This window comes from Rutilus rutilus (genome assembly GCF_951802725.1).
Source record: "Rutilus rutilus genome assembly, chromosome: 7".
NCBI classification, from domain to species: Eukaryota; Metazoa; Chordata; class Actinopteri; order Cypriniformes; family Leuciscidae; genus Rutilus; species Rutilus rutilus.
This window is the reverse complement of record NC_140221.1, coordinates 30,624,436-30,640,114: the sequence shown is the minus strand read 5'-3', so window position 1 is coordinate 30,640,114 and position 15,679 is coordinate 30,624,436. Positions and strand designations below refer to the sequence as shown.

At 39.5% G+C, this 15,679-nt stretch overlaps 1 protein-coding gene across 2 annotated transcripts in view; it reads right to left on the bottom strand.

Annotated features, from left to right (window-relative positions):
• The window catches only part of spns2 (SPNS lysolipid transporter 2, sphingosine-1-phosphate), a 71,206-nt gene extending 56,097 nt beyond the window's left edge, over positions 1–15,109 (bottom strand). For both annotated transcript variants that reach the window (XM_084414746.1, XM_084414747.1), the window contains exon 1: positions 14,631–15,109. In XM_084414746.1, coding sequence (XP_084270872.1) covers positions 14,631–14,862 — 232 coding nt within the window. In that variant the 5' untranslated portion in view covers positions 14,863–15,109. The remainder of the gene's footprint in view (positions 1–14,630) is intronic.
• Positions 15,110–15,679: the final 570 nt, after the last annotated feature.

The window sequence follows — 15,679 nt, the reverse complement described above, 5'->3', positions numbered from 1 at the left end:
TTTAACCTGATAACAGCTAAATGCACTTATGGAGGCAGTTTTTTGTTTAGGGACAAATTTGTCCTGACCAAACCTTCATTCGTGTGGGGACATCTGAGTGGAAAAAAAGGAAACGTTTTGAATTTATATAAGGTATGCCCCCATTTAAAGTATGTTTTACACTCCACCTATTCAAATGCACAAAGCATTAAATAGACAAGTTCCACAGAAAAATATTCTAACAGAATAACTAGTTCACTGTGTGTGTGTGTGTGTGTGTGTGTGTGTGTTTGAAATATAATGTGTTGATGATAGATAGAATGATACCGCAGGGTAGATACTCTGTATGATGTAAGTTATTGTTATTTAACACTAGTTTAAAAAATAATCAATGCAAAAGCCTCTAATGCTCATTTTGCAAATTCCATTTAATATCAATGAAGTCATGGACTCATGGATTAGAAATTAAATAAATTAAACCCACTAATTCAAATTCAAATTCAAATGAACATCTGCTCACAAATCACACAGTAAAACTGCAATGCAAACAGATTGTGGTGTGAGAAAGAGCGTCTTTTGTTTTCTAGCACACTAGTTTCATTATCCCAAATGCTAATTAAACATTGACCCGTTCATGTAGGTCTCCATCTTATCAGCTGATTGGTGCAGTGAAATGGCGATATGCTAATGTTGATGCTATTGCGTAAGATGCAGTGCATATGAATGCTCCTTTTTGCTATAACGCTATCATAGTGACATCCCCAGGAGACCCATTGGACATTGACCAGTGGACTGACCAATAGCATGTTTGAAGAAAGCTCTGTGGATGAGGATGAGCAAATCAGTTCTGTTAATGTGTCTAGTGCTATTTCAAATCTCAGGGGAGTTCGTTCAAGTGAAGCTGTTTAATGGATCCTGGAAGCTGAAGCTCCTGCATTTGATTTACACAAATCGTGTGATGCTATCTTTGACATACTTTGTTTGGACCCATATTTATCTGATCTGATAAGTGGAAGCCAGCCTGTGAGTTTAAGTGCTTGTTTGGGTAGAGAGTAAGACCAAGAGGTCTGAGTTTTGATATAAAACCTTCTCTGAGATGAACTGGCGATATGCCAACACATTTTTGAGTGTGTGAGACACAGTCTATATGTATAAACCATCCATTCATTTGAACAGGAAGTGGTTCACCGGTTGAAATTCCAATACGGTCAAATCCTGAAACTCAAACATCACCTATTCATCTGTCAGAGGCTTTGACAATGGCAAACATTTTTCTTAGAATCCAGACACTAAAACTCATTAAGGCGGGGATACTGCATTAATGCACACAACACCCTGTTCTTATTTTTGCACACAGACGCGTCACCGTATATAGACCCAGAGGACTGTCTGGCCGTCTAGGGAGAGAGAACGAAAAGAGGATCACTGAGTGGTAGGACAGACCTCATTTTACAATCCCCAAAAGAGAGACGATAGACCTGAGCAACCCCCGGTGCTATTTCAGGGCTAGGAGAAGTAGGTTAGGATAAAGGCATAGCAACAGAGGCTGGCCGTCCTATATACTGTAACTGAGAAGATGACGATAGGTGAGAAGAAAGGCAACTGGAAGGAAAGCAAAGCTTGGTATATTCAGAACTCTGTGGGGAGATTTGACTGATAATGAACCATGTCTGCTGTGGCGTTGTTTACTTGCACACTCCACCACTGCAATCCACATACCTGAGACAGGTTTTTAAAATGCAGAAAATGTGCTGAGATTCACAGCACATTTGTATTATGCCAAGTTATAACGCTCTTTTCCATTATTTGATCATCATTTTATAAACAACTGGTGCCATGATCAACATAAATGTACACAATCTTTTAAAGTAAATGTAGTTTAGCAAAAAGCTAAGTACACCAGACACATAGTGATTTTTAGTAACTAATGGTCAATCTATAGTAAGACATAAATATGCATTCCTGTGGCTCAAACAGAAACGCATTGCGCTAGCAATGGCAAGGTCACGGGTTTGAGGGAATGCATGAACTGATAAAATGACTTGAATGCAATGCAAGTCATTTTGGTTAAAAGCATCTGCCAAATGCATAATGCATGTAAATTTACATAAAAAAAAAAAGATTGCAGATGGTTAGTAAATAAGTCACAGGGTTTTGCGCTGCAGTACTGCATTTAAAAGTGGCAATCATATTGAATTAATTGACCGTCTGATGGCACCGTTTGCATGTGCGAGTTGTTTTAGCACCCGGTTAACTAAAGAAATTATGAAAATGATCAAATCCAAAGGACAATGCATATTATCCTCCATCATTGGATCACTATTTGATGATTTACTGCTGCCATGGTCAAAAGATACAATAGATACACAAAGCATCTCCTTTAAATTAAATGCAGTTTAATACAATGCAAGAAAATGTACTTAAAATTTTATAATTGAGTGCCTGCTTAAACTACATTGCAGATGGTTAGTAAATGCAGGTTTTTGTGCTGTAGTAATGCATGTAAAAGTGGCACAACTGTTTCGAATTTGCCTCTGTGTGTGTGTGTGTGTGTGTGTGTGTGTGTGTGTGTGTGTGTGTGTGTGTGTGTGTGTGTGTGTGTGGTAGGTGAAACTGCAAGTACAAATGTACATTTCCATATCCTGTGTAATGCTACTCTTTGCGGTAAGAGAATGTTTCCTCTCCGCTCTGTTCTCTCCCTCATTCTTTTCATTCTACCAAACCACTGGTACACTGTTCGGCTGCTGACACATCCTGAAGCTTTCTTCCTCCTATTTTCTTTTCCTCCTTTCCCATCCCCTTCTCTGCTTCTCTCATCAGCAAGGGGTGATCCTTCTTAAAGTGTCACAGGAATCGATGTAACAACACCTCAGCTCGCAGAAGTTACACATGTGCGAAAGCGAGAAAAAGACTGTTCCCATGTTAACCCTTCCCAGCTTCTCTGCAAAATGTCTGCCCTCTTACACTGAGCCAAACCTTTGAGAGTGCAGTGGCAGGGTAAGAGCTGACCACAAATATGCTCGTCTTTTCTTGGCGAGCTCCTGACCGCCGGGTCCATCGATATCCCGCAAAGCAATGGATGCTTTTTCCACTCAGCCTTTTAACCACCACACAGTCCGTATAAACACAATGCAGATGTCAGAGGAGCGGGGGGGGTGTTTTAGCGGGCGTTTGCGGGTGTGGGTGTTTTGGAATTCCCTCACTATTTTATGCCAGTATTTCCTCAATACTGCCTCACCCTCAGGCAGGCTGCCAGCACTGCCTGTCAGAGTATCATGGTGTACACTGCACTGCTGATCTGAGACTGGTTTTAAGGTGTGTGTGTGTGTGCATAAAAAATGGAATGATGTATGAATATGCAATCGCAAATCCACAGAAAATGTATCTAATAACCCCAGACAAATTCCCTGTGTACCCAAATACTTGCCTGGAGAGTGTAAATAAACTGTGCACTGCCAGGGTTCTTCACCAAAACACAGATATTCTAGACTGCATCACTTGCTTTTAAATATTGCATAAAAATATTGCTCGTCCGGAGATGCTATGCAGCCTAGTATTTGGCCATTAATAATTCATAAGAGAATTATCCTCTGGAGTGTGAGCCTATGTGTCAGACATATACTGTAGCTGTGCAGTGGTCAGAATGCAATGGAGTGCAGAAAAATCCCCTGGCTGCCCGATTCTCCCTTAGATACTCAACATCACTGTCGGAGTGCATATGGTCTGTGAATGTATGGTAGAAGATGAATATCAGTACACTTACTCCTTACACACTGGTACAGAACTAGAGTGGTTTTCCAGTTTAAACATCAAATACAGACACTGAGACACATGAGTAAAGATTTTTAGCAACAGTAAACATTGGCAGTAATGCTCACTATACATTTATATAGAGGATATTTCACACAGAGGTTTTAAATGAGCTGCTTGTTTCATTAAATGAGCAAATTTGTGGATCACATTTAGCAGGACAGAACGCTGTTGGCGGACGCTGGAGTGCAATTACGGCCACCCTTATTAAACAGCCTCTGATACCATCCTGTTGGATGCTAGTGTTAACTGCCAACCAGAAACTTCAATTACCTTCCCTTCTCTCAGATTCTAATAAAAAAACACTTTACGAGCAGTTTTCTTTCCTGTGTTGACGTATTTCCAAGTGAATCTAGATTTGGGATAGTGATTTTTGTTAACAGCCATGAATATTATTTGCTATTTGCTAGTAATTTGCACGTGGTATTAAGTAAAAATACTTTACTCTTTAAATGTGTTAGCAGTACACCAGCATATACACTACTAATTAACAGTTTGGGGTCAGTTAGATTTTCTTATCTTTTTTTTTTTTTTTTTTTTTTTTAATTAATACTTATTCAGCAAGGATGCATAAAATTGTTCAAAAGTGAGTGACAGTAAAAAAAAAATTATAATGCTACAATAATGTCTATTTTTGAACTTTTATTCATCAAATGCTTTCATGGATTCCACAAAAATATTGAGAAGCACTCAACTGTTTTCAACATTGAAGAGCAAGAAATATTTCTTGAGGGATCACGTGAATGAAGACTGGAGTAATGGCTGCTGAAAATTAAGCTTTACCATCGCGGAAATAAATTACATTTTAAACGTATTAAAATAGAAAACAGCTATTTTAAATTCAAATAATATTTTACAATATTACAATTTTACTGTGTTTTTAATAAATAAATGAAGCCTTAAATAAATGACCAAGAGACTTCTTTCAAAAACATTAAAAAAATCATACTGAGCCCAAACTTTTGAACAGTACATTCACTAAGACCAACATCATCTGATGACGTAAAGCCATTAACTGACTTAATAATTTGTGACTGACGTTAGACAAGCTTCATTTGTAGCCTAATCCCGATGCTTTGTTTTATTTTTTATTTATTTACATAACACAGAAAGGGATTACTGTAATTATGAGGGCTTTTTGTTTTTTGCCTGTAACGAGATTTAATTTGGCTTTTCTCACTCGCTATGCCTCTTTGCTTATTCTCCTTTTCTTTTCTTTGTTCTCTAAGAGCTGTGTAGGAGTGGGGTGGGTCTCACCCAGGGGGGTGTCAACAGTGCCCGATTCTGCGAATAATAATTAGTCCTGAATAAAAGTGCTGAAGTGCTTGATTATCTTTCTTAATTACTGCTGATCCCATTCAAAGTGTAAACCTATAGTGAAACATCATTAATTAGCCCATATCACTCTGACAAACATGTTGAGATGGTAAACTGAATCTATTAACCAATTAAAAATTTTTTTGATTTAAAGCAGCATGCTAATCCAAAACATAGTTCTTATTGATTTTTAAAGTTTGTGTCCATTAATTGTGCATAGGCACAAAAAAAAAAAAAAACTCACCGTCTTTGGGCGAAACATCTTTGAAGCTCTTTGATTCAGAAAATGTCTAAGGAGAAGAGCTCAATCAATAAAGCTTCAAACGGCACAGCGAGCCAAGCTATTCTCAATGTACTAATAGACACTGTTGAGCAACCTAGAGTGAAAGCTACCAGAGAGAAGAAAGTCAAGAGGTGTCACGAGACTGAGTAAATGAAAACTGGAGAGATAAGAGGACGAGGGAGAAAAAGAGAGAGCTAAATTGGATGGGGCATTTCAGCACGCTTTGGTCTGAAAAAGCCTATGTTGAGAGCTGGTCTTTCAAGCTCAATTTAGCATTAGGCTGTAGCCATACTGCTCTGTGTGAGTGGCCATGGGCTTCAGACAACTGACAGCTGAGGGTGATGAGTAGGAGAAATGTGTGTGTGGGAAAAAAAATACATTTTCAGCCAGTTATAATGACCAATTGAGTGAAAACTACACACATAAATGTTTCACGGTTTTCTCTTTTGATTTATGCTGTACAGACCAGTTATAGCTATACTTTAAAGAAACTATGACTCTTTGCTACTTGCTAAGATTCTTCATCCAACTTAATACCAAAGGGTCAAAAGTGGATTCAGAAGAGATAGAGCATTCATAACCTTAGAGAGCCCTACAGAGGACAATAATAACTATAAAGTGATATATGGTAGGAAAGCTATCTATCTTTCTATCTATCTCTTTATCTATCTATCTAGTAACTGAACTAGAATATAAAAGGCATTCTCAATTCAATTCTGAATGTCGCATAACCCTGTGATGAATCCCACATCAGAACTGGGTTTCTTGAAATCAATACCTACAACAGATCCACATGTGGCATGTATTCAAAGTCTATAGTCTGTAATTGACTGTAGCCCCAGAAACCTCTATTCTATGCAATCAATACACAGACACACACCCATGCAATCACACACAGACCTCCTGGTCATTTTTATCTGTCCCAGTGTCTTTTATTACATCCATTTTCTTGCAATGCAAAGCACTATTTTCATCCACTCTCATTGAGAACAGCTGAGAGTCTCCAGCACAGTAATCCATCTCACTTTCTCCTTCATGAATTAGAGATAAATCTAATTTCTTCCTGGTATGGTTTAATGCAGAGCAGTGCAGGACACTTTCAAGATACAGTGTCTTTAAAATACAGATTTGTATTTTATCCTGCAGGCAAATAAAAAATGGACCACCAAAAATGTTTCACCACAGAAACCCAAGAGAAAAAGGTATGAGAGCCATAAAGAAGTGTTTTAAGCAGTTTAAATCTAGATGCTTTGTATTGATTTTGTTTTGACAAGCACCTTTCTGTGTCGTGGGCTGGTGACTGGTAACTATAGATCGGAGGTAACTGTGGGAAAACAAAACAACGCCATCACTGGAATTCCAGCTCTACCTCCACATTCCACAGCAGTGAGGTGGAGACACACACCTCACACACACACATACACAGGTATTTTAGGCGTTAGTTGTAGGTAATTATTATGTTCTGGTGTGGCTAAATAACTCAAACTATTGTGCTAACCTGGTAAGAATGCCAAATTAATCCTTAAAGGAAACTAAGGTCTTCAAGTATGTATCATACAGCAAGTGGCAGCAAGCCCCGGGGTTTCCTATCGCCAGTCTATCCCTGCTTACTGTACAGCATACATAAAGGCATTCTTGTCTCCATAGTATACAAGGGGTTAGTTTTAGCACTGGTGAATGGCTATGAGAAATGAATGAGTCTATTTAAAGAATCACTGGAATTTAAACAGGAACAGGGTAGGACACTGACGTGTGACAATCACCCTAATGATTTGAGAAAACACAGCCTGTTTCTCTGTGCTTTCCTGAGCCTATATACTCTGGGCATCTACACATCACACACACTGAAACACCAGGGCAAGATTTCATGCAGAGGTGAAAGTGTTTCTGCCATGTAATGTGTCGGGGTGACAATCCAAGCCATATGTTCTCAAGTATAAATAGATGGCATACAATTACACAGGTATACACAAACAACATAAGATATGCTTAATTGCAAGCTTTGGAAAAATGCTGCAAATGCTTGATGAGATGATATTTCAGTAGGCCTGTACTTTCATCCCTGCATTAATAGAGATATCACAAACCAGACAGACAGACAGAGGTCTAAACCCTGATTTACCTCCAGACACTGACACTGTGGCACACTGTGTAGTCACACACATACACACTTAGGCTGTAATCTTGGAAATATATGTTACATAACACCAGTGGCTGACTATTTGCTCTTTATCACTATTGAATAGATGGAAAGATGACATATTTTCCTCCTTAATAAGTAATAAGCAAATATTTGCAGGAAAGTGCAGTTTAAATATTTGTCCTGGCAATATAAAGTGCTTCCGAAGGCTTACTTTATGGACAAAGCTAAGCTTCAGTGGAGTAGTTTACCCTACTGACCCTTCTTTTTGATTTGGTCAATATTTACTCAGAAGTCTTATCTAAAAAAAGATTATCAGCCTAATCCATGAATATTATCCACCCTCATATAACTAGAACAACTACTTAAATCATACACATGATTTTAGGAAAAGTCATTCATCATCTGATATCTCAGTTATGCTGTAGCACCTATGGGGATTTGCGATGCTTTCAGAATGATTTAGTCACTGTTATGTTGCATCCAGAAACATTAATGTCAGTGTCACTGGGTTTGCCCCTCTCTGTGTGTAGATATATGGAGGACAGGGTTTTGTGTTCGCTATAAAAAAAACGAATAAAAAAAAAAACTCATCACTTAATGGAAAATGAATGGAAAATGCTACAGTATGTAAAAACATAAAAAAAAGGTCAATTTATATTTATATTAGATTTGGTGGTACAGTTTACTACTGTTAAAAATATAAGGGAAAAAAAAACCTTCTCATCAAGAGTCACATGATCCTTTAGAAATCATTGTAATATGCTGATTTGGTGCTCAAGAAGCATTTCTTATTATCATTGTTGAAAACAGTTGCGCTCCTTAATCATTTTGTGGCAACCATGATACATTTTTTATAATTAATTTAATAATCATAAAATAATTGCATGCACTTTTACTGTAAAATAATGGTAAATTATGCAGGCTCTTATAACAAAAAATGATAATAGCATTATATAAAAGCTTCTGCTATATGTTCATGTTGTTTACTTTCTGTCCCTGTTGGCCATTTGTAGTCATTGTGGGTCAGAGGTCCAGACAAAGGATATCTCCCACACTCATATTAATACATTCTGAATGATCTTGGTCTAATACACAGTGACATACCTGAGACTTCTAATCTCACAGGTGCGCTCCCCCCCCCAGGCACCCCTCCCCCCGCTTCCTCCACCCTCCTCTACAGCTGTCTGTCAAACTCTCCGCCCTTAATCCCTTGGACACACTCGATCAAAAAGACACATGTTGAGGCTGAGAATCACAGTGAATCCCCTTTTTTAAACAGACAAACACCCACATATAGTGCGCATCTGTTTGGACATGCAATGAGCTAAATATGGGCCACCAATTATATTAACAGGGTCAATGCCATTTAAACAAGCACGTCAGCCGTCTCTCTGGTGGAAAAACATAACAAGCGCTGTGCCTTGTTTGGATCGTCCACGCTACATTAAATGAACATCACATGGGCCAAATGAAAGACAAGCCCGTTAAAAAATAAACCGAACAAATCGCATCTCGATTCTCAGAGGCTGTTAGCGGACATGATTGTGTCAGTGTTTATTTTGAGAGTCACCAGGCTGCTTCGCCCAATACAGCCTCTCCGGAACAAGATGAGAATTTGTCCCGCTGAACACCACTCGTGTCTATATATATTATAAACTGACCTTATTGTTGGGGTCAGATAGGCGATCATGGTTGTGTGTTCTTTATAAGGAAACGGCTGAGGCAGATGAATGAAAATAAACAACACATGAATGCTGGAAGTTCTTTTCACTCACTTTCTTGCCTGACTTTTAGGTCCAGATCAGGCTTAAGGAGCCAAGCTGTCTTTAGGGAAGTAGAGGCTGACACAGAAATGGCTTTTAGTGCTTGTGTAATAAATGCCGTGACCACATGAAAAGCACTGTTGAAAGGAGGAAGAAAGGCTGCTGTCTAATTCTGGCCACTGCTATCACAGGCAGCACATACTGTACATCAGCAAAATACAACCCCACAAATACACACACACATGCCAAGAAGGGATCTGAATATGAGAGAACTTTGATATGAGGTCAAAATTTGTTCAATTAAAGCAAACACCCTGAGTACATTAAAGTATGCCAATCGTATCTCAAACACTAATGTATATTGCACTGCACGGTTATGGAGCATATTAAATACTCTGTGCCTTCAACAATACACTTCAGCATTAAGAGCTAAACTTGTAGGCTAATCATCTTTTAACGAGTTTACTTTAATGGATTTATATTTCAGGTTTGAGACAGACATCAGAAGTAAACACAACAGCTCTATAACTGCTTCTACGGTGAACAATTACAGTGCATATGGAAATCAACTTTGGGAGAAATGGAAGCCATTTGTTCTTCATGAGGGTTTCAGAAGAGCGAGACAAGCTTATAAACTCAATTACTGAGAGTTTTTCATTACTTTCATGTTTTTGTTGTTGAAAGTCCTTTAATACGAACACAGTAAAACAAGTGAGAGAAAGGGAGAGAGACGACTGCCAAGCCTAAAGTGATTGAGCCAACCTCAAAGTTTTATTTTGAACACAGACATCCAATTTGCTGCAAGTATATTTAAAATGCACGGCTGTGATACTTACCCACATACTGTATATATATATATATATATATATATATATACACAAGCTCCTTCACAAATAAACACTTTTTCCTGTCACATTTGCCTTCTTTTGTTTGGCTAACATTCTACTGTGACTTACAGCTTATCAAAAGATACAAATTTATTAGCACATACGCTGCACACAAAGTGTCATTACTGTATGTGCAGTGCATGTGATACGTGCTACTTCTGCTGTCCTCCTTCAGTACAGCCCACTGTTTTGTCGCTGATAGGCCTTATCACACCTTCAACTCACACCATAAGGGGCACAAGTGGAAATGACAGTGTGTGGGGTGTGTGTGTGTGTGTGTGTGTGTGTGTGTGTGTGTGTGTGTATGTATGTCTCACAAAAGGCACTGCCAAGGAGTGTGTCCAGGCAAAACTAGAGCTGAGCCAGCTAGACTGGACCATCCAGTGCAGAAGAGCAATGCAGCAAAACGTACAGTACTGTAGTCTCCACTTCCCCTCATAAACTGTGAGCCTGTGTATATCTGAATGTGCAGACATACCCATTTTCCCTCAAGGAGCTCCTCGGGCTGCTGGATTACCCGACACATTTAATTAAGCACTTGTCTTGAGATTAAACATTCTCATACCTCAGATGCCTTTAGGAAAAAACTGCACCTTGCAAGTATCCGCTGCACCTCATAATCCAGATTACCAGTCAAACTGCCTTCATTAGAGCAGGCGTCAGGCCGGTGGCTCAACGGAGGATCTTAGATCAAATAATGTTAAGTGGCCTCCGTCTGTACGTCCCTGTGGTATTCCCCGCGCCTCCTAATCCCTGTCTTAACCGTAATCTGTTGTTGAGCTCAGCCTGTCTGCTGGAGGGACTCTTGCAGCCAGCCTCACTGGGTCTGAGCCATCACAGCCAAACCACAAATTTAATCAAACCAAATGGTTCACAACCTCAGTCCCATCAATCTGATCTCTCAGTCCCACTGGAGGCTGTGTTGGAGACAGAAAGAGATGGATATAGATAGTGGACAACTATAATGGGCCAATGGGGAGGGAAAGACGAGGGCAAATCAGCCCCAACGTTGCAGAAATGCACCTCGGGCTAAACATAAAGAAGGATAAAGTCTCCTACGACTTTGACTAGCCAGATATGAGTTATAGCAGATAGCCCAACCACCAAAAATATGCAACACGAGCCTAGTGATCATATTACACTCACACCTAACCACAATCCAAACTCGACACAAGCGATAAGCAAGTTTTTCTCAAAGATTCAGGACACATGCACATACTGGTTTTCTTCGTATTGTGCTCTGTGGTTCCTCATGAGGGATTGGTTGTCTCTCCTTTGCTGTAAAAACTGCACACCCACTAGTTTTGTTTAGGTGGAGAAAACAGCTAAATTAGAGCTTTGCTGCTCTCTTTCACACACAAGAATATCATCAATCAGTTAAACATAAGACCGACAAGGCCAAAATGACACACGCTGCTTTTTTAGAGAATTAACATTTGGTTCTGGCTAACAGTGATGAGAGACTTTGGTTGATGACAAAAGATTCCAAGACAACCACAGCCTGGAAGAAGGGCTTGTAAAAAGTGAAACTGGCAGTAATTGGATATGACTTAAATAGCAAAAAACTCAAATTAAGTGTTTTCACAGTGATGGTATTTATTAGACCCGAATATAGTCATTCGGACTGCATTCATTTGTATGTAAGACACTGACTGAGAATGTAATGTTAAGTTGTTAAGTTTTTCAAGCAATTGCTGCATACACATGGACCCTGCTGTGTTTCATTGTATGAACAGTAAAACAGACTTTTTTTCGAATATATTATGTGTTCTACATTGAAAGTAAGACATACGGGTTTGGAACAACATGAGGGTGAGTAAATGATGACAGAATTTTGTTTTGGGTGTACTATCTCTAATTTTCCCTCAGACACACAAACCCACAAGCACTCACACACTGCTGAACATCATTAATATGATCCCTGTGTCAGTCTGACTGCAGTACAAATGATTGAACAGCAGTGGTGAGGAGGTCTCTCAACCATGTGGATCATTCTCTCTCTCTCTCTCTCTCTCTCTCTCGCTCTCTCAGACACACATACTAAAGAGTGACCGCCGCCACTGCAGGATAGCTGCGTCAGATACCCTCTCTTCTTTACCCATGAAGGGGGCTTCACCCTCACATACGCTTCCCATAATGCCTACTGAGGTGTAAAAGAGATCCGTGCCCAACTCAACAACATCCAGTCTGCTGCTGCAACACTCACAAACCAAACACATTTACAAAACTCCACTCCTGAGATTTGACCATTTTTGCTGCAATCTCACTGCAATCATCATCTCACACATTTCTCTATGTATATTCTCAATTTCCTTCTATTCATTCATCTATACTGTTCAGAGGTTAAGAGGTTGATCAACTGTGAATGTTTCACATGAGCAGTTGTAGCCTCTAACATGATAAAGAATCTATTTCACAGACAAAAGTGTGTATTTGTTAACTCACTTGAGAAAAACTTGGAATTTAGCTTACATTGATATTGTATCTATGAAAGAGGATGATACATTTGTTTATGCAGGATAACCTTTGAGTGAAACTAGAATGATTTTAGAGATGGCGAGATTAGATGAGATACCCTATACCCACGTAAACCCCTATTTTTCATAATGTTATCACAGCTCGACTGTCGACGTTGCTGAACCTTGTAGTATACAATCGAGCGCTACAAAGCCGCCATGAGCCGATAATGTTGCCTTGTCTAATTTTCTTCTTTTATGTCTTTTCACATTTCACCCTAATACTGACTGACATCTTAAAATTGTTCGCCTACGTGATGTAACACGCGACCATCTGGCAAAATAACGCACCTTTTACGTTTAGTCCTATATGAAAGGATGAGAGAATACTTTGCCAAAGCAGATCCTGCAACTGGAGGCATCCCGGGCTTTGCTAAATAACTACAGCCCCCCATTACAATAAAGTACATGCAGCAGACGCGCGCCATTCGATCTCGCCCAGTCAAAAGTATCTGTGAAGCGCGCGCTGGAGGGAACGTGATGTTCAGCGCAGAAAGAACACTGCAACATTCACATTTCAATTATGGAAGCGTCATAGTGTCAAAATACCGTTTTTCTTCTCCTTCTTACAATTAATAATTGTCTGTGAGTAGGCTATTTCCTGGTAGGGCTACAATATCCATGTTAGGCGTATATATAAAAATATATTTCACAAACTTCACCTGATAATGAAGGAAGTGCATGAACATTTGGCAACTTACATCATATCAATCAAAATCACAATGCGACAAGTCAAGAAACAGAAGGAAAAAACGTCATGTAGTCTTCACAGTAAAGCAATGAGGGGAAATGGATTAAAGTCGTATCCACTATACTGACGGCTATACTAAATCCCGCATTTCAGAAATCCCTAGCTAATAGCGCACTCTTGCCTTGTTCCAAATCTCTAATCGCTTATCATTAGTTATTCATGAAAATTACCCCTCTCAGAGTGCGCTGGAGCAAATGTCAGCTGACATGTCGCCTCAGATCACATACAAAAAAAAAAAAAAAAACCTTATTAATCCGCACTTTTTGAGGGATGAAAAATCTGACAACAGAAAAACTAGTAGATTAAATCTGCTCTAGTTTCTATGGAAACGTGTCAGACCACGGCGGCGCTCTGCCTTTATTCCTGAATAACTTGATTCAAGGGCATCTTGTGTGTGGCGCTACTGAGGTTAGGCTACTATTTATAAAACCATGGATATAAGATGTGTCCCTCGAGAAGTTTGCTCTAAATTACTTTGGACTGTAATATCCTCGAGTAGCCTATAGCGCTACTGCTTTAAATGAGGTCTGTGAATGTTTGTAGCGTATTAGACGCAGTGTCCATGAGCTGTAGGCTACATTCATCAATTGGTAAATATACGTTACGTGATTTGAATCACATTTTAAATTTACAGACAGTGCTAAATTAATTAACCTCATACACAGGATAATTATTGTGTGGAGCTTATAGCCTATGCACATTGTTATTAGTAGTCTATAGAGAGCGTAGGCTAATAGCCTACTGATATGAAAAAAAAAAAAAAAAAAAACTCATAATGACATAAAATTTACATTGTCATGAGACTTTGGATTATGTCTCTTTTGCGAGACATAAAGTCAGATTAGATTGATCTAAGATCATTCACAATAGTAGGCTAATCAATATCATGTTAGAACGACGGGTAGGCTATACCTTTTACAATTCGGGTGGTTTGATTAAATCACACAGTATAAGAGCTGAAACCCGTTCAATAAAACTCAGCACGTGTGCAGCAAGATAGAGCCTGATCACTTGACTTATAATGTTAATGTTTACAATGTGATTTTATTGGCCAGTGTGTTGAACTGAAACATTGTAAGTGAAACATTAAACAATACAAATGGTGACCATCGCTGCTGTTGCTCTCCTAAGCTAGTTAATACAACGAACATCTATAGCTGCCAAGAAAATGCTGGTCTTACCTGCTACGGTGTATCTGTCCATGTAATTGAGCACATTTCCAAAACTCAGAATCCCGGCGGCAACGAGCGGAGTCCGGCATCGGAGTAATGCGGCACGGAATTTTTGCCCAGGTTTGCAGGGATGCAGGTCTGTACTGGATTTAAGAGTGGGACTCATGCTTCCAGACAGCGTGTGCACCACATCCGAACTGCTGCACCCCTCGATTTCACATCCATCGCTCTCCACGCACATCTTCTGGCACGACAGATCCAGCGCAACCGATTGAACGATTTCTGAACAGAGACAGGACGGTTATGACGGAATAGTGTTGCACCTTTGAGCGGAAAAATAAAATAAAAAAAATAAAAAAACTGTGTTAATCGCTAAGAATAAAAATCATTGATTTGATTATTGCTCGCTGAGCTCGGTTCATGTCTGTACAGTGACAGGATTGAGCGCTCGGGAAGCGCTTTTCTCTCACTCTGTAGTGAGTGTGTGTGTGTGTGAGGGAGGCGTGGTTGCGCGTTAAGCCCCTCCCACTCCGAGCGAATGAAGGAGCAGTAGTGTGCGCGGAATGCTCATGTGAGAGAGGAGATTTTAGCAGTGACAGAACAGCGCACCTAGGGCGCTCGTGCAAAGTTGCTTTGTCTCTGTAAAATAATTCATCGAATTAACTCAACTGACGTGAAACGTCCTCTAAAGGTGTAAATGAAAAGAAAGTACGGAGCCATAAGGAAACATTACACTTAGACGCAGGTCGTCATGTATCAGGTTGACTCAAGACAGAGTGCGAATTATGGGGGGCTTTGGGGGGTCTGACCCTCCCTACTAATCTCTAAGCCCTCCAAAGGATGTCAAAACAAATTGTTAGGCATCTTAAGTACATTAAACAGGTTTAATTCTATAATTGTTCACAAAAGGGTAAAAAAAAAACACACAAAGAAAAACACACATTTTAAGCACATTCTCACTTGTAGAGAATTTCACAAATAGAGAAATGTCGTTCGACTGAGGAAGGTAACCATAGCAACAGAACGCCGCTCGAGGACTTTGGATCATTAGGATGCGT